Source organism: Felis catus, chromosome B3 (genome assembly GCF_018350175.1).
Source record: "Felis catus isolate Fca126 chromosome B3, F.catus_Fca126_mat1.0, whole genome shotgun sequence".
Taxonomy (NCBI): domain Eukaryota; kingdom Metazoa; phylum Chordata; class Mammalia; order Carnivora; family Felidae; genus Felis; species Felis catus.
In genome coordinates, this window is record NC_058373.1 from 143710025 (window position 1) to 143734305 (window position 24281).

Genomic DNA, 24281 nt, shown 5'->3' on the forward strand with positions numbered 1-24281 from the left:
AGATAGCAGTTAAAAACCAAAACGTAGATTTGTTTGTTTGTTTGTCTGTTGGGCTCACAGTGAAGTAGGAGCGGGACTGTATCTGTGGCCTTGTCTTCGCCTCCTCGCCCCCGTTTCACGCCAACACGGAGGCAGGTTTGTTGGGGCAGCGCCTTCCTGGCCTCGCCGCAGGGACCCCTCCCAAGGAGCCGAAGGCGGCCGCGAAGCCTCACGGGGCGCAGTCCCTGCGGGAGCACGGGGGCCACCCCGAGCCTCGGCCACACTCTCTGGGGACCCCTCCAAGAGAGCACGAGCCACCCGCCTGTGCAAGGGCCGAGCAGGGACTAGAAACACAACCTCGGGAGTCTCGGATTTGCTTCTGTCTCCCTCGTCCTGCCCCTTTAGCAAGGATAGAGACACTGGGCAGCGGTCTTCTGACACCTTGAAGGGAACAGTCAGTGCAGGTTCCCGACTGGTGCTCACGTCACTTACCATTTACGTGACTACGGGCCCCAGGGCTTTGCTGTCGCCTCCTTCTTTCCTTTCGGCCCTTTTTCTATACGATAGTCGTTCAATCAGATCCGAAAGCAGGGGGCAGAGCCTCCATACCCAGTGCCGCCCCCTTGTTTACAGGTGAGGAGAGCGGGACTCGGGGCGGTGGCCGGTGGCGGTCGGGCCACACTCGCGAGCTGGCGGTCCGGCTCGCAGGGTCTCGCGCACACCCTCCCACCGTCCCGGCTCACGTCCTCGCCCCCTCTCGCTCAGCCACAGTTTCCTCATCTGAGAAATAGAGAATGTTGGCATCCACCTCGGTGGTTTGTGTTGATTCATCAAGAAAATCCGTGCTCAGTAGCGGGGCGCCTGGGTGGCGCGGTCGGTTAAGCGTCCGACTTCAGCCAGGTCACGATCTCGCGGTCCGTGAGTTCGAGCCCCGCGTCGGGCTCTGGGCTGATGGCTCAGAGCCTGGAGCCTGTTTCCGATTCTGTGTCTCCCTCTCTCTCTGCCCCCTCCCCCGTTCATGCTCTGTCTCTGTCCCAAAAATAAATAAAAACGTTGGAAAAAAAAAAAATTAAAAAAAAAAAAAAAAAGAAAATCCGTGTTCACGTGCAGAAAGCACTTGCAGCCACCGTCACCTCCTTGTGAAGTTCATGGAGGTGAGGCTGATAGATGTAGGGTCCCAGGCACCTAACAGGTATCTGGTGAACGTTCGCCGTGGGCACGCGGCTGTAGGGGTCGCAGCCCCAGCCGCCGGGTCCTGGGTGTGTACGGCCCAGCAGACCCCGCCTCAGTATATCGACTTTCAGCAACCTTTTCTATGTAACGTGCGTTTCTCATTGCGCTCAGCAGGTGACGGAGCGTAGCCCTCGTCCCTGCGTGTCATTTAGTGTGACAGGAGAGTCAGCAGTGACCGCTGACCAGCTGCAAAGCCCTGCCGGTTGCAAAGAAAGAAGGGTTATTTCAGGTGTTTCCAAATGTGAGTTGGGTATCATGAAGTGAGTTCAGAAGTAGCTGTGAATCCTGCAACAACTACAAAGGCAGCAGCAGCAGCAGCAGTCACGGTTCGAGGCTTACGTTTTTCTGCCGTTGCTCACGACGCTGTGGGTTGACCAGGCTCTGCTGGGCAGTTCTTGGTTTGGGGAGGTTTTTTGGTCTTAATTTTTCTTTTTTTTAAATTATTTTTGAGAGAGAGAGAGAAAGCACAAGCAGGGGAGGGGCAGAGAGAGAGGGAGACACAGACTCTGAAACAGGTTCCAGGCTCTGAGCTGCCAGCACAGGGCCCGATGGGCTCGAACCCACAAACTGTGAGATCATGACCTGAACCGAAGGAAGTCGGACGCTTAACTAACAGCCACCCAGGTACCCCAGGGCAGTTCTGCTGACCTCACCGCGGTCCCCTTGTGGCTGTCGTCTGATGGCGAGGGGGACTGGCGTCCTCTCCGGACCCCACTGGGTCTCAGAGGAGCGGGGCCTCCCCCCTCTCATGGGTGTCAGAGCCGGGAAGTTAAGTGCCATTAAGCTATCCTATGGTAATTTTATGTTCTGTCTTCCAGAGCTCTGTTTTGGCATGATTAAAAACTTTTCTGTTCTTAATTAATAAGATTAAAAGGAAACTGACGTTTATGGGAAATAAAGGGTTTCTGTTATTGTCCCCAACACATCCCAGTGGGTTTTAATTACGTATACATTCTCAAATGTTTGTTTCTAAGAGAGAAAGGGCGTGAGTGGGGGAGGGACAGAGAGAGAAAATCCAAGCAGGCCCCTGCTGCCAGCACAGAGCCCGACACGGGGCTCAAACTCACACACGGTGAGATCAGGACCTGCGCCGAGATGAAGAGTCGGACGCTTAACTGACGGAGCCACCTAGACGCTCCTGAACTGTATTTTTTCAAGTTTCAACATTTTTTTATTCTGTTTCCAAGGAAGGTGGTTTTTGGCCGCCGTCAACCAGGACACCGCACCGAGAGGCCTCGGGGCCGGCTGCTCCGTGAGGGGCCGAGTGTCCGCCGCACGGGCTGGGAGGCCTGGGAGCCGTCGGGCCGAGCGGGGAGGAGGAGGGCTGTGGCCTCGCAGGGCGAGGCGGGGAGGGGTGGAGGGACAGGTGGCGTGTTCGAAGCCTGAACAGCAAGTTCTGCTTACAGGACAATACACGGCCTGATCTACAACGCACTGAAGCTCTTCATGGAGATGAACCAGAAACTGTTTGACGACTGTACCCAGCAGTTCAAAGCGGAGAAGCTGAAGTAAGTCGCCCCTTCCAAAGCTGCTCCCTCGAGGACTTTTTCCTCGGTCCTGAATAGACCTCTTCCGTTGTTTGTCCGGAAAAGCTCATCAAGTCTCTAAAGCAAAGTCAAGTGTCTCATACTTGGAAAACAAATGAAAATGTGTCGTGTTAGCTCATCTTCAGAGAACTTCTCTGTCCCCCGTTCCCCTCTCCCCCACCCCCACCCCCCCCGTGCTGCCAGTTCAGTTGTCTCTGCAAAATGTGTGTGCAGACCTAACTTTCAGAATTTTTGCTTTCCTCAGGGAACACGTAAAGGCTGTGAGGTATAGTGATTTTTTAGGTTCACAAGGCAGGAATTTGGATTCTGTCCCATCAGATTTCTGCGAGAGAGCAAGTGCCTATGTCAACAGAGCTTTATTGGGCCCCTTCTGGAGCCTGGCCCGTGTCCTTCACAGAGCCAGGGCCCCACTCTCACGCTTGAAGGGTGTCAGAGTCCGGCGTGGGCTCTGGGCAGATTTTATTCTTTGCTTCTCTGCCACTAGAAGCTGGCTAAGACAGAGAAACTTTGAACGAGTGTAGTTCAAGTTACAAGGATATTTATGAACAGCCGTCACATTCATTCTGTAGACGGTATGTACATGTTTACCTGCACGCCAGGCCCTGTTTTAGGCTCCGGCAACACAACAGGGCACGAAACAAAAATCCGTGCCCTCGTGGGTAGTGTGGAGAGGGAAGACAGCAAAACACACAGGAGGACGGTGTGTGCAGGGTGTGAGGTGAGGGTCCGCAGAGCAGGGAAGGCGCACGGGCACACGTGCACAGGCCGTCTTCCGGGCCCCCTCCCGGCTGAGCGCAGTGTTCAGACGCGCCACCGGCTCTTCAGAGGGCAAGTATCTTAGCTTTCTGGAAAGGATCTTGCAGCACATTTTCCAGATTTAAAAAAAAAAAAAAAAGTTGGGTCCAGGTGGTTAAGTGATTCGCCAAAGGTCATGTGACTCCCCGGTGGGGGAATCCGACAGGAACCAGGTCTGAAGACCGTCCCTTCTTAAAGCCACCCTTGTTAGGACATCGGCAATTAACCTCAGTGCCTTTATGCTGTGGAATGGTCCCACCTTTCATGGCTCTGTGAGCTTTTCTTCAAAATTACATAGGTCTTCTGGAGAAGCAGCGAAACCAGGAAGGACAGAGACCTGAGATGTACTCGTATAAGTCTTCCTAAGAATCCGCATGCCTCAACGTGTTAAAATTCTAGCACATCTAGTTGTTAAATCTTCTCCCCTAAGTCTGGCTTGTGTTTTGCATTTCGTTTTCCGTGTTACCCTATATTGCGATCACCACTGTGAAGAATGTGGAGAAGCAGGTGATTGTGTTGCTGGCCTTGTCATTGTTTCCTCTCTCGAATGTGATCCCTCTCTCTAACGCCAATGACGTTTTACTATTTTTCAGAGAGAAGCTAAAAATGAAAGAACGAGAAGAAGCGTGGGTTAAAATAGAAAATCTAGCCAAAGCAAACCCCCAGGTACTAAAAAGAGTAACGTGAAAACGTCTAGGGTGTCTCTTGAATGTTTTTATGAGCTAGGAATGTGGCTGCATCACGGGCAGGGAGGGGGTCGGCTTCACTAACCTTGTATGTGGAAATGTCTGCAATAAAAATACTTCTCAACTTTCGTACAAGTAACTTATTTTGCCCCACCAAGTTTTTACCACAGAATTGACCTTTTTTTCCTCTGCTTTTTCAATAAGATCTAAATCGTAACCAATATACTGTGGTAAAAAGAAAACCAGGATACAACGTCTGTTTTGGGCCAAAATTAGGATTTGCTCTCTCCTCACCGACGTCATAGATGCTGTAGCTCAAACGATACGTCCCTTTCTTTTTAATATCAAAGTCAGTCCAAAAGAAAGGAACATAGATTTGAAATCGATGAAGTACGATGTCCGTGTCCTCTTTTCCTAAAACTAGGTTCCTATACGCTGAGCCTTTTAATCGTTAAAAATTGCCTGACGTCTGCGTGTTAGCAACTAACCCTCTCTCCCGTCCTCGCTAGAAGGTTCCAGCGCGCTCTGGCAGGTGCGCGCACGCGGCGTGTCTCCCGGAGCAGGCGATGCGGTGGCCCGCACGGCGCCCGCCCTGGGGCTCCGAGGGCGGCTGGGGGTTCTGGGTTGTGTGGTCTTTGGTGTTACGCACGCTGGTCTGGGTGACTGGAGCACTGCCTCACGGGCGGGCCCCCTGGTCACCACGGGGCCGCTTTCCTGAAGATCGTCTATGCGCCTCTCCACCACAGTAACAGCCCGCTGGCGGGCTCCCAGAAAAGCTTGTACCTGACAAGAACCCCTCGGTACCCTCAAAATCCCAAAAGGCTCGTTGAGGTGAAGCTAGGTTCCAAGCCATCTGTTTCCTTGGGCCAGAGGCGGGCGTAAATCATTTACTAAGTCGGTTGTGCGGGATTCGTGGCTCTCTGACATCTCATAAAAAACAGCACGTGATCACGAGCTAAAAGTGTGTGTTGATGTAATGTATCAGTCGTGTTCCCTTTGATAAAACCGCATTCGAGAGACTTACACCTCAGGAAAGCGGAATGACGTTAAGTGAGGCCTTCCTTCCGCCCTGGAACTACCCCCACGGCCCTTCCCTAACACGACCGATTCTGTGCTCTGCCACAGAACTGCTCTGTCCACCTGCTGGAACAGAAGGGATGTTGAACGTGAGGCTGGAATACTGACGTTTGTTCCACGACACCGTGAAAGCCCAGAGCCGGGGCAGGTGGAGGTGGAGGTGGAGGTGGAGGGGCCCTGCCTGACGGCAAAGGGCAGCCAGCCGGGCGTCCCGGTCAGGATCGCCAGACACCCCACCACACACGCCCCCAAAACCCACACCTGAAACCCATCGGAAAGGCTGATTTCTAGCTGTGCCGCCTGGAACATAGAAATAACCTCATGGGAAACCGCATCAAGCTTTCACGTGACGAACGAGAAAGAGCGGGTTGGCTGTGTAACAGACGTGGCCTCGTTCGCTGCTGCGCTGTCACAGGTGTGCCTTCCGAAACAGAGATCGCTCTCATTTGCCTCTTCCTGAGCTTCTCCTGAGTTTTCTTACGCGACACGTTTCCTGCTCTGGGCCGCTCTCTGCTGTGTCCCAGGCAGGCGACGCTGTAAGCGCCCTGGGCTGCACCTGCGGGGAACGTGGCGTCCTGGGCGCCGTGTTGACCGTCTCCCCGTTGAAACCACGTGTGACCCGAGCCCCGTGAGTCCCGTCTGCGTGCAGCGGTCCCCGATGCAGCGTCTCCAGAAGGAAAATGCTTCACGAGCTAATGTCTCAGAGCTGAAAAGCGGGGCCTCGGGACTTGATTGTCACTTGAGAGAGAGGGCGTCCTGTCTAAACCCTAGTCTCTGCTCGCTGTCTGCAACAGCAACGACAAAAGGTAACGACCCAGTGGACGAAACATCCTGCTTCCCGTTTCCGCCATGAAAGCAGTCGGGTCTTGCATCTCAAATCTGCCTTTTTGAGGAGCCGATTCAATAGCTTACTTTTAGGGCGCGTTCCCAGCAGGGCACGGTCTGCTCACTGACCTGTATCTGGAGGTCTCCCCATCTGTCCTGGGCTGGGGGGTCTACGGCGGCTCCTTTGGAGGGGGGTCTTAACGATGTCCCGCATCATTTAGGTGTTTTTTAAGTCACGAAATACTGAGGATTTCTAACGTAAATGTGTTTTCCGACTCCGCCAAAGAGGCCAAGTCACAGATGACTGCTTATTTCTGCCTGACTTTGGCGGGATTCGTGTGCAAGGAAGACAGGCACTCGTGTGAAATCGGGTGCCACCTGCTTCCCTCTGACACGGGCCCCTCGGGGCGACGTGTGTGTTCCTCCACCCTGCCGTGACCCCAGCCTCAGCAGAGGTTTTTACTCCTCATAAGAAGCCTCTCCTGCGGTGGCCGCTGTGTGGTACTTTTGTTGCTGAGACCAGTCTGTAGCATTCTTGTTCCCACCTCTCTTTGCCCTGAGCTCCAGAGAGGACTAGGGGCCCCACACGGCTCTCCCACTCCCGCATGGAGTGTGCCCCACTTTTCCCTCAGAGCAGCCAGAAGCTGAAAGGCTGGTTAAAAAGCAGCCCCTGTGACTCCTCGTGAGAGTCGTGGTTCCTCGAGCTGCTCTGAGCCCCTGAGGTGCTGTGCCCAGGCAGCCACTGCACTTGGCAGATGGGCACCAGCCGGGTGTCCTGAGTCACGGGACTTTCCCCAGATACCAAGACAAGAACAGGACACAGCTTCAAGGAGCTTAGGATCTGTGAGGGGAGCCAGATGGAAGCAAAGAGAATTCATTTCAGATGGTCAGATTATAACCCATGAGATGCTGGAGAGGAAGCCAGGAGGTCTGCTTCCTGCCTCTGACGGGGACGCTTCAAGACACCCTGTGGCGGTGGCAGGGCCACGGCCGAGGTGTCCCCAGCAGGAGGGCTGAGCTCCTTGGAGGGGAAGTCTCAAAGGGGACCTCCCCAGTCTGAATTTGGGGGAAGGTCCTCGAGGCAGAGAGAGCAGAGTCAGGAATCCGAGTTGTTCGGCACCGGTGGACTGTTGGCTACGGAGGAGGGGCTGGGTTGGTCTGGACGAGGGACGAAGCTGGAGACGGAACAAATGTCGATTTTATCCCCAAAATGGATGCAGGTGTTAGTGTCTTAAGGAGTGAAGTGGTGTCGTCAGACTTGCATTCCAGAAAGTTCTTTGTGGCAGCCAGGAGGCTGGTGTACTGGGAGGGGCCCGCCCTGGGGGCTCTCTAGAAGTATGCGGCTGGGTTGACAGGAATGGTGGGGCGGAGGGCCGTATCTGAGGGCCCAACAGCGCTGTGAACAGAGGCCAGGCAGGGAGACCCCCAGGGAGCGGGGAGCCATCGGGAGGGGCAGGGAGGCAGGAGGGGAACCGGAGCAGTCTCGGGGCGGTTGTGTTCCATCCGTTGGGCCCTGGGCCGTCGTGTCCGGAGAGGCCGGGAGGGTAAAACCCGATGACTGGCTTAGCAGCCAAGAGCTCCCCCAGCCCCAGCGTCTGTGGTACCATTGGAAGGGCCGTGGGGAGGGAGTGGGGGCGCGGGCAGCTCCCTCAGTCCCTCCCATCAGCCCAGCGACTTGTTTGTTGCCAAGCGTGACGGGCTTGCGGGGCACCTGCTCGCGGCTCCCCCACCCCCGTGTCTTCCTCCCCTGCCCTCCCCCTCACAGACAAAGGGGACACGTAGCTCACTGTCACCATCACTGTAGCCCTCTGCCGTGACCTTACCCCGCGTCCTACTCAGAGACAGAGACGCCCGTGGCCAGAAACGCGTCTGCGGCTCCCAGAGCCCAAGGACGGTGGGTCCCAGGGCCGTCCGGACCCGAAGGCACACCAGCCCTTCCCTCCGTGCCCGGCCCCGGGGTCGCAGCGTGCAACCCAGCCGTCCCAGCCGGCTGGCGGAGTTCTGGCTAGAGAGCAGAGATGCCGAGGGTGTGGACACGGGGTGGGGCCGATAAGGCGGTTCCAGTGAGTTAGAGCGTGGGGTGAAGGGGTGAGGCCGGCAGGTGCGTGCGGCCGGGGTGGCGAGCGGAGCTGTCGGCATGGAGCGGGCACTTGGACTCCGGCCCGGGGACCGGGGAAGGCTCTGGAAGGGAGGCTGCAGCCTGCATCGCGCTCCTTGCCCGGCGCCCCGCGGGCCGAGGAGAATGAAGGGGCTCTGGTTTGTGAGGCCCCGCAGGTGCGGGCCGGAGGGGGGCCCCGGGGAGGGCGCCGGCGGGGAGACGTGCCCCCCGCCAGGATGAGGCCCTTGGCGTCCGGAGCCTGAGCGCGAACAGAGAGGGGCTCCCAGCTTTGCGTTGCAGCACGCGGTGTGTGGTGAAGCGAACACCGCGAGCCTCCCGGTGGCAATGGGGACGGACGGGCCTCTGTCTGAAGATGTGCAGACGCTGAGAGAGACAGTGAGCGGACAGGCCCGCCAGGTAACAGCGCGCAGAGCTGAGCTGGGGTGCGCCGGCGCTAGTTTGTTTAAGAAACACTTGTAGGAGGTGACGGGATCCAGGCCAGCGCCTTCGGTGTGAGCCCAGCGAGAGACTCCGTGTCGGGAAGCTCAGAGACAGTCGCTGCTCCATACGTCCTAACGACCAAAGTACTGGGCGGAATCTTTGAGAGTTTTGATTATTTGCCTCGTTTATGTTAACAGTAATGATCTCAGCCCTTCACTGTCCTTCAGATGTCAACCTGGGCGAAAATCAGACCTTTGGCAGTGGTGTCTCTCCACGCTCTTCCCTCTGCACCTTCCCACGTGCTGTGGCGCCCGGGGCGTCCCCTGCCACGCCCCCACGGCCCCAGGACACTGGGCAGAGAGCCTCATTCTCCTCCCCTTCGCACTGCCTCCGGGGCCGCTCAGGAGCCAGGGACGCCTGCAGGCTGGGATCGTTGTCAGGACCACCTCACGCCACGCCTGTGCTCAGGTGGTTTGTTTCCATGGTGGCAGAAATACGTGTTCAGATCACCACCGATCCAGAGACAGACGTTTCTTACTAAACCGGGAAGATGTACCGTGTGGGCTCCGAAGAGGGTCATGTGCCAAGTCCCTGCCTGCGTGAGGAGCCTGTCGCCTGCTGAGTTTCTCTGAACGTGCCTACCTGTCTTCACTTCCTGGGACCCAGCACAGTCCTGCCTGGATCGGGGCGCGGGGGGCGCGTGGGCCTCGCTGACTCTGCAACTTGAATCCCCGGGGGCCAGCTCCACAAGTCCTGGTGACACCCAGCACTATGATGCCGAAGCCTGAAAGGTCACGCGGGCCAGACCGTGTTGTGCACCAGATAGAGGTGGATGCAGCGTCGTCGGTGCTTGGAACCCACTGAAGCAGAGAGGGCGCTAGTAAGATTCCACTCCCCACCTGCTCGGATGGGGTCAGGCGTTAGCAAGAGCACGGGACCTCCGCCGACCAGGCTGCACGGGGCTGCCGAGCCCTCGAAGCGTGGCCACCTGCGCCGAGCTGTTGTGCTGTCAGCTGACAGCACAGGAGCTCCCAGGCTCGGTATGAAGAAAAGAATGCAAAAACCGCTCATTGGTAATTTTCCGTTGTTGGCGATGATAATAGCATTTGGGGTATGTCGGGCCGAATAAAAAATACTTTTAAAATTAATTTCATCTATTGCCCTTTACTTTTTTAATGTGGCTACTAGAAAACTTGGAGTTCCATACTTGGAACACGTTATTTTTCCATTGGGCAGCACTGGTCCAGACTCCTTTTTTCATAGAGCTGCCCAAAGAGGGCGACCCCACTGACCAAGTCCATGCCGCTTCCTGCCCAGCCAGCCCCTAGCCTTCGGTGAAGATCAAACCTTGAAAACACAGAGGAGAAACGGAGAACACTCCTAGTAAATGTAATCCAGGTAGATTCCATAATTTCCTTACAATTCATATTCTTAGCAATGAACAAAGTTAAGAAAAAAATTTTATTTTTCTCTGTACTGGCTCTGGGGGTGTTAATTTTCCTGCTTCATTTTTTTTTTTTTTTTAACCGGGACAGGGTCATTTTTTAAACTACCGTTTTGGTTTTACAGCTCACAGTATGCTAAAGCCGTGAGAGCTTGCCCATCACTTGCAGACTCAGAGAAAATTAGATCAGTGTCCCTCCTACCAGGACGTTGCCCAAGAATTTGTGACCACAGTCGTTTTTAAGTCGCGTAGACCATGCGGAGTTGGAAAGGAAATTGGCCGAAAGGAAATTGTGCATTAAATAGTTTGGCTTTGGAGGCTTTTGGGTTTGTTCGTTTTTCTGTTTTGGAGGGTTTTTGTTTTTGTTTTTGTTTTTGTTTTTGTTTTTGTTTTTGTTTTTGTTTTTGTTTTTGTTTTGGTACACCCTTTGGTCCAGGGAGAGAATGACCTGTGTCCAGAATGTAATGGAGGTGTACGTTATGGTCCTATTTATGATTTAAGGTGACTCTAAGGGATCAAGTATTTGTTCAAGAATGCAAACCAAAAGAGCATTCTAATGTTGAGTGAAAAACTGCCTCTTAGAGTTGACCCTAGTATTTGTGGGCCCGCCAGTCCCGAGAACACCTTCCACATGGTGGACGCACCCCCCTTTCCTTAGCGCAGGGCACCGCTCCTTCCCAGGGGAGCACCTTCCACATAACGTGAAGGGATCGCTGTCAAATCACCTACCCACTTAGTGCTGAGTTTCCTAGAGAACTCTTGTATCATGACTCTTGAAATGAGATGAAATAAGTTTTTCTATGTATTCGACAATTCTACAAAAATTATTTGCCCGCTCCTGCCTCTTAGATTTCTATGATCACGTTCCTGGGTCAGAAGACTGGATGCCATTAAAATACCACTTCTCCCCAAATTAACGTTATCTCAGTCAGACTCCCAGCACACTTTTTGGTTTTTTTAATGACATGCGGATTCCAAAATTCATATGGAAACACAGAGGACCCAGAATAGCCAAAACAACTTTGAAAAAGAATAAAACTGGAAGATTAATACCACCCAATTTGAAGACTTCTTATCGATTTCAACAGTTCAGTGGAATCCACCCCTCCCAATCTCAAACTATCTAGATGAATATATTTAGAGTGCAGGCTCTTAGGTATAATATTTGATACGATAGACTCTTACGAATTTGAAAAATGTTGGAGTCATATTCCTGAAACTCTCAAAAACTCTGCTGTTAAAGCAAGGAGAAGATACCTAGATGCAGGAAAGTTATGTGCACAATTTGGAGAGCGAATAACAGCTAAAAATTAAAATTTGAATATTTTCAGTGCGCTTCTAATTTTGTTTTTGGCTAATTTTATTTTTGGCAAAATAAGTCCACACTTATTTAAAACGATTTGAACGTCAGCCAGAACGGGAGGCATAGGAGGTGGATGGCAGAACTGTACCAGGGGAGGGGAGGAAGTCCTCCGGGAGGGGGGGCGGTGGTTGGTTGGAATTTTCTAGAGAAATTCAAATTATATGTTGACCTGTGAGAACCATGATTTGTTTTATTTTTGAGAAACTTGTATAACCCTACATAGAACATCCGAAGAAAAATAGTAAATCGCGTGTTTATGACATTTCTACCAGAGATGTTTAAAATGTTTACAATTCTCATTGTTAACAGTCAGTTGGGAGAAAAGCAGTGTCAACCATGCAAATAAAGACGGTGTAGACAGACGAAAGGTGGGAAGCGAAGGTACAACTTAACACGTAGAGTGTGTTTAAGGCTCGTGTCCTCGGGCGAAGCCCTGACAAACTAACGTTGGACATGAAGTATTTTCCCGCTTCCCCCTGTCTTTCCAGCTTGTGGTGGGAAGGACCGAGGGGGTCCCTCGAGAAGCCCTGACTGGTTGTGTCCTCGGTGGCGTAGTAAAAACGCACACCGTCATTGTCCGCGAGGCCTACTCTTCTACCACTTAACTGTATGAACTTGGCCTTTCAGACCTGCGGACGCGCAGCCGACAGAGGCCCGGCCTCCAGCCCTTCCTTGCTCTCCCCCCACCGCCACCCCGCCATCCCCTCTGCTCGTGCTCCCTCCTCCTTCCCTGCCTGCCGTGCTTCTGGTCTTTTCCCTCTCGTGGTTCGTGAAAATCACGCTCTGCCCTACCCGCCAGGCTAAGATGCCCACGCAGAAAGGCCCAGACGGGCCCGGCACCCTTGCCCACCCTTCGGGTGCTCAGGGCTCATGTTTGTTCTCTCCGCTTGCCTGCACTGGTTCCAGTTCCGAGGTTTTCACTGTTGGCTTTTTCTGTCGAAAAGTTGCTTCTCTGGAATGAAGGCCTGTGTCGGCAGTGATCAAATATTTCCAGGACGTCAAAGTGTTGGTTTCGTTTGGACTCGCTTAGGCTTTATTTTACAGCTGCACGTGGAAGGGACACAAAATCCAGGGTAGAATTTTCCCAAAAGCAAACGTGCGTCGGCACCGTGACTGACAGTCCTCGGGGCGCGTGCCCTCACGGCCTCCTGACGCGGGCGGCTCTCCAGAAACCATCTCTGGCTAGTTTTCAGGGGGGAAACTCAAAATCCCCACCTTTACCATCACCGAGTGTTAATTTCCAAGTAACATTTCTAGAAATATTCCTAACATGTCGCACAACGTTCCTTCCGAACCCTGACGTTGTTGCCGTTTCCGTAGATAAATTTGCAGAAAATCTCCCCCGGAAATGTCAGCTCTGCAAAAGATGGGAACTTTTCACGTATGACTTTTCCGCAGGCTCTGGAATTGTTCTTAAAAGCCAGGAAAAGTCTGCTTTCTGTCTGCTGAGGGTAGACATCCAGGAACTGTGAGAGGCTGTGGTTATGTCCTTCCTGTCAGACGACTGACTTCCCTCGAATTTTCTCCGATAAGGCATTAGTTCTCTACCGCAAAGAGAATGTGTTCTCTTTAAACTCTGTCTTCTTTTTGATGGAGACGCGAAGCAGAAAGACTTGGTTCTGGTTAAAGTGTGCAACTAATTGGCAGTCTTCTGGTGGATATATGGCGTTGAGATGACTTAGATGGCTCGTTTCGTTTCAGAAGTACTGGCATTAATGTGGTAGCTCTGCCTCAAAACTGAGTGATTTGTGGAATTGTTATTCATGGAAATGTGGGCGCTTTTGGTGCAAACTGCCCAGATCAGGCCCCCCACCCCGCTTTCTTTGCAGATTCACGATGCTCTAAAGCCTCGTGGAAAAATAGGAACCTTTTTTTAAAAATGTTTAAGTGAAGGGGCGCCTGGGGGGCTCAGTCAGTTAAGCCTCCGACTTTGGCTCAGGTCATAATCTCGTGGTTCATGGGTTCGAGCCCCGCGTCGGGCTCTGTGCTGACAGCTCGGAGCCTGGAGCCTGCTTCGGATTCTGTGTCTCCCTCTCTCTCTGCCCCTTCCCCACTCATGCTCTGTCTCTCTCTCTCTCTCAAAAATAAATAAGCGTTAAAAGAAATAAATAAATACGATTAAGTAAAACCTAAAAACTGAACTTGAGGAAGAGAACGAGGTGGAGAAGGGGGTCTTTTATTTCTGATTCTTAATATTGGGAAATTTCACGTGAATAATTAAAATACTGTTTTTCTAAGTCCTAGAGGGCCTGTCCCCACAAGCGACCCATTTAGCACCTCTTCCCTTGAAGACCTTTTTCCAAATTTGACAGAAGTTTGAGACCTTTGCTCGACTCCAAATGCAGCGTTAATGTGTTTCCCTTCCATTCGTTTTATCCACCTCCAAAGGAAATTTCCACTTTCTGAACGGCTTCGGTAGCGGGCATCGGCATAAAAATGCCTTTCGTCCTCTTTGATGAAGTAGGAGGGTTTTGATAGCGATGAGATTTGCTGAAACCAGTGGATTTGCAAGACAGCGGGGTGTGGAGTGCTGGGTGCAGAGCCACACTTTTTAGACCGGATTGCCAGCCCATCACCCTGGTGGTTAGGTCGTCTCCAACGGCCCAGGCCGTGGGGGGTGAGGCCCGCGCCGCAGAGTTCTCAGGGCAGCCCTGGAGCGTGCGTGCTGGGCTCCCGGCCCACGGCTGCCCTCTGACCCCTGCGTGGCCTCGTTGGTCGCCAACGTCCCTGCATTTTTGATTCCAGGCCCAGAAAGATCTGAAGAAGGACCGGCCCCTCGTGCGCCGCAAGTCTGAGCTGCCTCAGGACCTCCACACCAAGAACGCCTTGGAGGCTCACTGCAGAGCTGACCAGCTGGTCTCCCAGGACGGGCGCTAGTCCCCCGGAGGACCGCGTCGGGCTGGGGACACCTGCTCTCTCCTGGAGTCTGTAGAAAATACATCCCTTGTGTGCCATACAAATCAGTTACACTCAGAGCCCGAGCTTTTCTTCCACCCCGTTCTGTAGGCAGCGACACACTCCGCCTCAGCTCGAGATTAGGAGTTCAAACAATGGTGGCTTCCCCGATGTGTCCGTGGAGCCCGAGGGCCGCCGGCCGCGTCCCCGGCGCGTCGTCTCGGCCCCCGCACGGCCCCCGTAAGACGGCTTCCCCAAATCAGAGCTAAGGAGAGCACCCTAGACATCTTCGCGTTCGGCCCAGACGGAATCCGCGATCGTTTACCATAAGTGGTTCTGTGATCGTGTGGATGTGCTTCAGATCAGAGGAACACTTGACACAGAAACGCATCGCGTATTCTTGAAGACTCTACAACCTCTTCGATTGTTTCCACGTGACTGTTGCGCCAGTAGTCAGTCGTTTTCTCTCCTTGCTCTCTCTCTTTTTTTTTCCCCTTTTCATCTCGTTGAAGTGGTCCTTTGCTGTCATCATTCTAACACGACTTACTGGGAAAAGTGACATGACAATCCTCGGCCACTGTGTTTTCCTGAGGTGTTTCTTTACTTTGCCTGATGACCCGTGTGCCGTGTTACTCTCGTGTACAGCTAAAGCCATACTTCCAAGCCCGCGGCCCAGCACCAGGGACTCCACGAGTGAGCTCGTAGGAGAAACGTGTTTTTAGAAAACGCCTTTCTCCATCCACCTTGACCGGAATTGGAATTTTAAAACGATGTGTCCCCTTTTTTCTTTTTTCTTTGCATTTTTTTTGTCTCTACTGACACACGGTTGCCCTTTAACGAGGCTCTTGAATGAATAAAATTCTCATCTCTAAGAATTGATTTGATACATTTTGTAGAAAGTTAGAGCGAGACCCTCTCGAGCTCGGCCAGTCCGGCCCCCGCCTCTGGGCATAAAGTAACAAAAATGCCACCAAACGCCACCGTCCGTGCCGGGCGCTGCCCTGACATCCGCTGGGTGCCGGACGCGGGCCCGAGGGCTCGGACGGGCAGCCGCCAGGGCTGCGGTGAGTCCCTCCCAGCCGACCAGAGCACGCGGTATAAACACCTCATCAGGAAAAGACACTGTCTGAGTTTCCATGGGTCTTCAAATGCTGCTATAGATCCACAGATATCCCTGCATGTTCTGAGCTTTCTGTTTGAATGGAACCGCACGAGGAGAAAAACCCTTCACCCGGGGTGCGTCTGCTCCGTCTTTCTCTCAGGGTGGCCAGTACTTTGACTTCCTTATCCTGCTCGAAAGCTATTTGAGATGTGTACTGCTATCCCGAGCAAGTGATTCAGTTTCCTTGGTCTGTGGCATAAGATGATACAAGTCCGTGTTAAATGTCGCTGATGCACAGAAGATAAGATGTGGCTTCTCTCAGGCTGTCTGTTCTGACTCGAGGTCGTGGGTGTCCGCTGACACGTTGTGGGAAGCGGACCTGGGCCCCGGGCAGCTGTGACGCCTGCTGCTCCCGGGGTCGCCTCCGTCCCTCCGTCCGCAACGTCTGTGTCCCCGTGTCCCGGAGGAAGGTTGCAGAGGGGGGTGGCGGGGTGGGCCCCGTGTTCGGAGCAAGGGCTCACTGAAAAAAACTGCCCCAGCTGGAAGCAGGAAGGGCCACCTGGGGAGAAGAAATGCTTCCTGAGAAACTTGACAAGTACCTATCAATTGTACCATTGTGAAATGTATCCTTTAAAAACAAAAAGTTTAGATGCCTTCTCCTTTTGAGGGAAAAAGGGTGCTTTTTATTGTATAAAGCAGCGTCTTATGTATTTTGATATACCATTGTTTGAACTTCCGTCTTTAGCTGATAGATCCTCAGATATCCTTGATTTTGGATGTTCAGTATGTGTCGAGAGAGAGGGTCCTGGGAAGGCCCCCCCCTCTGCCCTCGGTAAAAAGCGAAATATCCTTGTCTGGGTGACTGTATAAAGCTCAGCCTGTAAAAACACCTTTTCTGTCGAGCTTTTATCTCTGCTCTTTATTGAAGACAAACATTCACCAAAAAGGGGGGGAAAAAAAAGTTTTGAGAGAAACTAATTTTCTTTGACGAGAGTATTATTTCATATTTTGGCCTATTAAAGTTTTCCTAGTTAGTACTCAGACTCCCTGTGCTAATTGTTCGACTTATATAAGATACACCATTTATTATATTATATAGATACACCGTTTATCCTGCACCAAACTGATTTCAAAAGTACGACATTGAGAACAAACCGGTGACTGTTTTTCTTCATAAAGTCCTGCATTCGGCATCTTCACTGTTTCCAGACTGTATCTGTACATCAGAAATGTCACTATTCCGAGTGTCTTTTTAGTGTGGCTTTAGTATGGCTTCCTTTTAATATTGTACATACATTGTATCTTTGTTTTATGGTAATAAGTAATAAAAATGTAGACTTCATATTTTGTACAAAATGTCCTATGTACAGAATAAAAAAAAGTTCATAGAAACAGCAAAAATAGGTAAGTGGCACAATTATTTTTCTTTAGAAGATATCTGTAACTTTACGCTTTAGTGAAATGTTAAGTACCTACATATTTTTTAACATTTTGTAATTCAGAACTTTTTGTTTCGACATTGTTTATGAAGAGAAAACTTCATACACTCGCCATTTAATATGCTCTTTTATCTAATTTTAAAAAACTCTAAAAATGGTGTATTATATGGACTAAATAAAGAACATGTGAATTTTACTGCTCATCATGAAACTAAATTTAGCCACGGTGTCGGGCCAGCCGGTCCTGGTCACTATCGAGTTTCCCTCCGGCCTAGGCAGCCATGCCTGGGACACCGGCCGGGGGATGGGCAGTGTGGACGGAGTCCCTCACTCCAGCCGGGCGTGTGCTGGGCCCTCCTGGGCTCGTCCCGTGGGCTCATCCTTCACTTCCCTAGGGGAGAAAGCAATGCTGCCTTTCTCCACCAGCTCTCCCCTCCTCTCCTGAGTAGGCACGTGTGAGTCAGAACACGGTTTCTAGAAATGGAATCATTTGAGCCCGAATCGTGATGTTTAAAAGGATTCTGGAAAAAAGGAATTAATGTCTTGCAAACAGAATCGCTGAGAATCTGAATTTGGGGCCCCCCCCCTCTTCTTCACGGGGATCTTCACCGATCCCACCAATGCTGTTGATGAAAAGTCAGCCAAAGACGCAGAGCAGAGTCGAGTCACTTCCTCAAGTCGTTGCCACGAACCACCCATGCCCTTGGCTGTGCTTGGTGACATTCCAGCCGGCGGGTGGGGCTCACTAGTTCCCTCTCTCTGTCCCAAGTCTTGTGACACCCTCACCAGTAAAAGCCCAGGAGGTGTCTCCCTGGGCCCGGGGGTGTATTGGAGGGGCCCAGCCCCCCGCGGCGCATGGTCCTTGCACATGGTAACTCCATGGGGAAGTTTGGGGAACCGCGCGTACCCCACTTCACCCCGGGCAGGTACGCTGGTCAGAGGACACCTTAAACGTGGCGCGGCAAGGAGCTCGCTGGGCCCTGGGACCAGGTGGTGGACCGGGGGAAGCCAAGGGTAGCACCCTGGGGCGCAGGAGCCCCTGGGAGAACCCAGTAAATGGATGCTTGCCCTGGTCTGAGTCCAGCTTCGTGCCGCCCTTCTCGCACGCCAGCAGGGGCCCCGGCTGTGTCTCCTTCCCCGAGAACCGGAACCTTCGTGCTGTCGGGGGCTGCCCGACGCTGTGTTCCTTTACTTACTTCTCATGACCCGGCAAAGTATCTGCCCGTGTTCATCCTCGCTGACCGGTGAGGACACGGGCTCGCAGAGGTCAGGTCACCTGCCCAAGGTCACATGAGTACTCAGTGGAGCTAGGTTCCAGCCCACGCAGTGTGGCCCCGGGGTCCATCGCCTCCCCTGAGGAACGCCTGAGTCCTACAGGTGAACACAAGAGGGCCACTGCCTGACTGTGACTTCACCTTCTGGAACTGGAGGGACCCGGAAACCATCCAGCCCGGTGGCCCCTGCACATACACACTCCAGAGGCCACTGTTTTTACATAGATCTAAAGTTTGTAATATTTGAACTACTTAAAACTCAAACGTGTCATACCAACTGTCAGCCTTTCAGGGACCCCCCCCCAACTCATTAGCTTCTGTCCTCATCAACTTTATGATGTTACTATACGAACCCGTAAATCTATCAAAACATCAGCTCTTTGATATTTGTGGTTTTACGTAAGATTTCATGGGGGGGGGGGTGGAGAATGGATTCCACTATCAAAAAGTTTGAAATCCACTAAGATTAACTCTTTTAGGGAAGGAAATCGAAGGGGGAGAGTTGCTCTCCAGACTGTTCATAGCTGAGTGTTTCCCCACTCTGGCTCACTCTTGCGTCTTTCTGCTTTTTACAGAAGTTTTCTGTAAATTCCACAGCAAGCACTTTTCGGTAGTGGAGGAAAGAATCTTTTTTTTTTTTTTTTTGAGAGTGTGTGAGCAGGGGAGGGACAGAGAGAGGAAGAGAAAGAGTCCTACGCTCAGCATGGAGCCCGACACTGGGCTTGATCTCATGACCGTGAGTGAGGTCATGATCTGAGCCGAAATCAGGGGTCGGACTCTTAACCAACTGAGCCACCCAGGCGCCCGTCTTCTGATCACCCCCAGTTCGGGATACACGTGGCTTAGTTTACCCCTGTGGGGCTTTTAGAGACAGTTCCATAAATACAAGCTGGAGCCGAACTCAGCTTTGTGGTTTATTTCATAGGACGACGTATATAACTGATGACTAATCGATCACAGCAGGTTTCTGACCCATCTGTCTTTCTCCAGTTTTATTGACATGCAATTGACATGCAACCCAGTGTCAGTTCCAGGTGCACCAATGACCTGACTTACGTACGGTGCTGCGAAATGAAGTTTCTCGTGAATGCCGCCCTCCTCATTTAGTTACCCCAAAGAAAATCTCCTGGATTCCTGAACTAAGAACAGCCAGTAAGAAACACTTTGTGAACACTCAGCGGTGCGGGAGGAGGAACAGCCGCGGGGTGGTGGGCGTCTCAGCTGCGGGAAGCCCCCCACCGGCCCCGGAATCAGACACGTACAGGGAATCGCTTTTCCCCAGAGGGTCTGTGTCCCAGCGGCGTCTAATAGAGGCGCTCGGGCTCTGCCTGTCTCACGCACACGCACGCTCCAGCGTGCTCCCGCCAGCTCTGTGCAGAATCAGGATATGAATTCGAGCGGGCCTTGGGAATACACGGTAACACTGAGAGGTCAGCCTAAGGTTACCTGTGCGTCTCCGGCAGGTGCCGTCACCTTGGCAGACTCTTCATCTCCGCCTCCAAAACGCATCTTCTAGAAATCTGCCTCAAACTCGTTGTAAATTTCAGGGCCCCTTGTAACCGGTGACGGCAAGGGGTTAGTCCCCTGCCCCTTTCCTTGGGGTTTCCTCCTGGAGCCCCAGGTTCCACTCCTAACACCAGGTAGATGAGCAGAGCATTGAGGAAGCTGTTCAGCACCCACGTAATGAGGCCGTGTTGAGACCTTGCTGAAAATGGGTTCCCTGATGGGTAAGTCAGCCCAGAGTGAGCGCACTGCCTGAGGCTGGAGACCAGAGCGGGCCATCTCCTGAGAAACCAGAGTGTGGGGCAGCGCTGAGCCCTCACGATCCAGGCCGACCCCCAAGGCCACGTTCGCTGGCTGCTCTTGAGCTGAAAAGGGAGCGATGTCGATAATAAGCCTTACTATTCGCTGAGTCGTTTTCTTTCGTTCGATGTTGCCAGAATGCAGAGGACCGTGTGGTGGCAGTTTCCTCTAGGGACGCCGGAGGCTGCTGCTTCCGGGGCTGTATCCTCGTGAGTTTCAAGAAGACCAGGGCAAGAAGCCCGCCACGTGGCCTGACGCCACGAGGAGCGTGGGAGCGGGTGGGTGTCGACCTGCCCGGCGGGCTGAGCAACTTTGGGGGGAAGGGCCGCGGTCACACTGGGGACAGTGGGGGACACGGGTTAAAATCAGCAACGGGCAAAGCTGCGGAGGGCGGGGCCGTAGTGGGAGAGGCCAGGCTCAGAGCTCGGGCGTCCTTCCCCCAAGGTCGCTCCCCGCAGCGGCACTGCCTACGTGGTGCGAACCAGGGAGCCTCGATATCCAGACTGTTGGGTTTTTTTTTTTCTCCTTAGGTCTACGCGTTTTGAGAGAAGAGAGAGAGCATGAGCGGGGGAGGGGCAGAGAGAGAGGGAGGCACAGAATCCGAAGCAGGCTCCAGGCTCTGAGCCATCAGCTCAGAGCCCGACACGGGGCTGGAACTCACGGAACGCAAGATCGTGACCTGAACTGAAGTTGGATGCTTAACTGACTGAGACACCCAGGCGCCCCAACATTTATTTCTTATTGAGAGACAGAGAGAGAGAGAACATGAGAATGGGAGGGGCAGAGAGAGAGGGAGGCACAGAATCCGAAGCAGGCTCCGGACTTCGAGCCTTCGGCCCAGAGCCTGACGCGGGGCTCGAACCCACGAACCGTGAGATCGTGACCTGAGCTCACCTAGGCGCCCCGCTGTTGCATGGGGGTGACTCACATTGACGTGGCTGACCTTTGTGCCCAGCGCCCCCAGAGGTGCAGCCCGCAAGCCACGCCCCCATCGCGCTGTTAGTGTGGACCAGCCAGCATGGCCCAAGGCCCCCAGGGCGACAGACACTCCCCAGGCGGGGCTTAGGGAGCAGAGGCCAAACCTCTCCTCGGGCACCGTGAGCCCCTCACCGCACGGAGGTCCTTGCAGACGAGGGCAGGCGGGTTCACTCGCCGGCCAAGGCCACGGCGCACAAGGGCACCGGCGGGAGCCCGGCCTGCAGGGCCCCTGACTCAGCCCTTCCCACGGCACAGCCGCGTGCAGACGGGGGAGGGGCCCACTGGCTCCGTCACGAGACCTGCTGTCCAGTTAACCCGTTTGAGAAGGCAGAGGACTCCAGCGAGCAGACCGCCAGCCTGACAGAAGGAAACAGACCCCAAAACGTCTGGGCCGCTCCCAACGACTCTGGGAGGGCGGCGCTCAATACCGTGGAATGGCTGAGAGGTGGCCTGATTTCAGTGTCAACGTTAAGTAAACGTGGGAAACATACCTCCCAACACACACGCATCTCTCCACTGTACCTAGCGACGTGAGGGCCCCGGCAAAGTCCCCAGAGCGCAGGAATCTCAGGCAAGAGAAACCTCATTCACTCATTCATTCACTGCATAATGAACGCTGTAGGCCCCCTGTCCGAACTAAAAAGTCGTCAAAACAGTAACTCACGTCCGCTCTCACCAGCGTTTTCTCCAGCCTGGAGATCGGCATGGCTCCGTCTCAGAGCCAGAGCGTCATCCGTGGGGAGACCCAGGACGTCAGAGACTCCGGCGAGCGTAGAGCAGAGTCTGTCCAGGGCCCACATCGCCCAACTCCCGGCCCCAGGCTCGTGCCCACGTGGTACCGGGGTGAGACCCCCTAAATCTCCGCCTAAGTGACCCTGGGCCCAGTGTCATCTCTGTTGACAGGCACGGGTCCCCACCACCAGCCTGCACACTAGTCCTGGGTGTGAGAAGGTGCTTCCACGTCCTCACCGAGGTATGAGAAACGGCCAAGGGAGCCGGTTCCTTGGAAAATGGATTGCATTCACGCCCTGTCCTTGTCCGACATGCGCTCCCTCCACTTTCGGCACTAAAATACAGCTTCGTGAAATGGCAAATGGGGATAGCAGTTCCTTTTATAATTCCGCACTCGAAAACAGTTGGCAATACTGTGTCCCCCCCCCCCCCCCCCCGCAACCAGGTAGTTTTAGTAAGATGACAATACTGATCGGCCTCCTGACCCATGAAATCCAGAATTCTAGGAATCCTGGTCTGCGTCAAAGCCCTTGTTTCACAGGAAATAAAGTGGACTCGGAGAAAGGAAAGCCTTTGACTGGAGAGTGCTGGAACGCAGCGGGCGGGACGTAGTTAAGGGTTTCTGAGTTGTGTGTTTATGCAGTCCCTTATGCTGCCTGTCACTGCATCGTTTCCAGCCTGTGGATTTTTTTTCCAATGTCTCTAGGAAACGCATATTCAAAAGACTTGTTTGAGATAGGGGGTGAGCCTTTTTGGGAATCGTTTTTACTTTGTGAAGTAAAACTTTAGGTACTTCCTGATTAGAAAATTTTTCCTGTTTTGGGGTGCCTGGGTGGCTCAGCCGGTTGGCTCAGGTCATGATCTCGAGGTCCGTGAGTTCGAGCCCCACGTCGGGCTCTGGGCCCACGGCTCAGAGCCTGGAGTCTGCTTGGGATTCTGTGTCTCCCTCTCTCTCCACCCCTCCCCTGCTCGCTCTCTCTCGCTCTCTCTCTGTCAATAATAAATAAACACTAAAAAGAAGAAAAGAATTCACTACAGGGGGTTGATAAGATCAGAGGTGGCATGTGACACTTGAGTCCCCCAGGTGGGATGTGAGCTGGGGGCGGGGGGTCACACACGGAACGACCAGCGGCTCCGAGGCGCGGAAGCCCCCACCGCCGCCGGGACCCAGGCGTCTGGACACGCGCGCAGAGCGTTGCCAAGACCCAGCGAGGCCCCGAGCGCCGTACGCGCCGAGGGGCTAGGGGGCTGGGCCGCAGCAGCAACGGGAGAGACGTGGTGGCCAGGCAAGAACACCGAGGGTTCCTGGTCCTGAAGACGTGGCCTGCCGGGCACCGTGCGCGGCACTGACGCGTGTTATCGCCTCCGTGGATCTTCGCACCGAGGCTGGGAGGCAGCCGGCGGCTGGAAACTCGGAGGCACAGGTGGCTCGCCGGGCTCGTGCGTGCACCTGTCGTCAGCGAGTGGCAAAGCTACGGAAGCCTAACCCCGAGCTGTAGGAGTCCGAACACGGCTGTCGCCTGTCGCCCACCGCCCGCGACCTGGTTCTTCCTGGGACGTGGGTAAGAATCCAGGAAAGAGAAGCAATTTCTAATGTGGGCGGCAGGCAGCTAGAAGCTGGTGGTCCCTTCAACATAATGCATCCGGCTCAGTCACTCGACAGACGTTTCTTTTCTCGAGCAAGGTAGGCCATCCTCCGCGCCCCGCCACCTCACAGAAGAGACCTGGATTGAAGAGCTCACCGAATGCGGTACCGAGCACATGTGGGGGTGGGAGGCACCCAGCCAGCCCACCTGGAGCCAGATGTTCCCAGAGGGATGCATCTCCTGACCCGATCCAACAAGTAGCACCAGGGCCAGGGGAGAGGCCCCTTCGCGGCTGCAAAGCATGGGGGCAGAGGAAAGGGGGCACGGGACCCCCTGGGCTGGCACGGCATCTGTGCCCAGGGCCCGTCCACCACGCGTGCTGGGTGTGAAGTTCCGGGCAGGGCAGAGCAGAGCCAAGGGGCGGGGAGCGAGAGCAGGGCCGTCACCCTGTGGTCACCTGGCCGTAAGCACGGCCGAGGCACAGCCATCTACAGCAGACTGTTTACTGTGCACCTGCTATGTGCTCCTGGAACTTATTTCCTGGTGGGGGAAGGCAGACGAGAAGAGATTATCGGAGAGCAGAAGAGTCGTACAGTCCCAGAGCGGGGCCACCCTCCTCTGATGGGGGTCGGGCGGCCTCCCTGGGGGTGGGTGTCTAAGGGGGGACCGGAACAGCACGGATCTCGAGAGCCTGGGGGCAGGGGTGGAGGGCGTCCCGGCGGTGGAGACAGGTGTAAGTCCAGGGCGTTTCGGTAACAGTGGAGACCACCGGACCCCGTGCCTGGCTGCCCAAAGAGAGTCCTGGGAAGGGGTGGGACGCTTTCTCGTGTGTTCGCTGAGCGGTCACAGACCTCGACAGCAGCCCGCCCTGCTGGCCACGGGGTCAAGGCCGAAGACCACGGAAACGGGCCCAGCTGCGTTCAGCGGACGTCTCGTGTTACACACGACGGAGAGACACGTTCAAGATTCCCAAGAAAACGTGAG

At 54.0% G+C, this 24281-nt stretch overlaps 1 protein-coding gene across 4 annotated transcripts in view; it reads left to right on the plus strand.

Moving 5' to 3' along the window:
• The window catches only part of PPP2R5C (protein phosphatase 2 regulatory subunit B'gamma), a 129297-nt gene extending 112177 nt beyond the window's left edge, over positions 1–17120 (plus strand). For 3 of the 4 annotated variants that reach the window (XM_023256045.2, XM_006933131.5, XM_011283519.4), the window contains 3 exons: positions 2619–2720; positions 4148–4220; positions 14234–17120. In XM_023256045.2, the coding sequence (XP_023111813.1) occupies positions 2619–2720; positions 4148–4220; positions 14234–14365 (307 nt within the window). In that variant the 3' untranslated portion in view covers positions 14366–17120. Of the gene's footprint in view, positions 1–2618; positions 2721–4147; positions 4221–8540; positions 8658–14233 lie in introns of all 4 variants that reach the window. The other variant, XM_011283520.4, reaches the window with a different exon arrangement.
• Positions 17121–24281: the final 7161 nt, after the last annotated feature.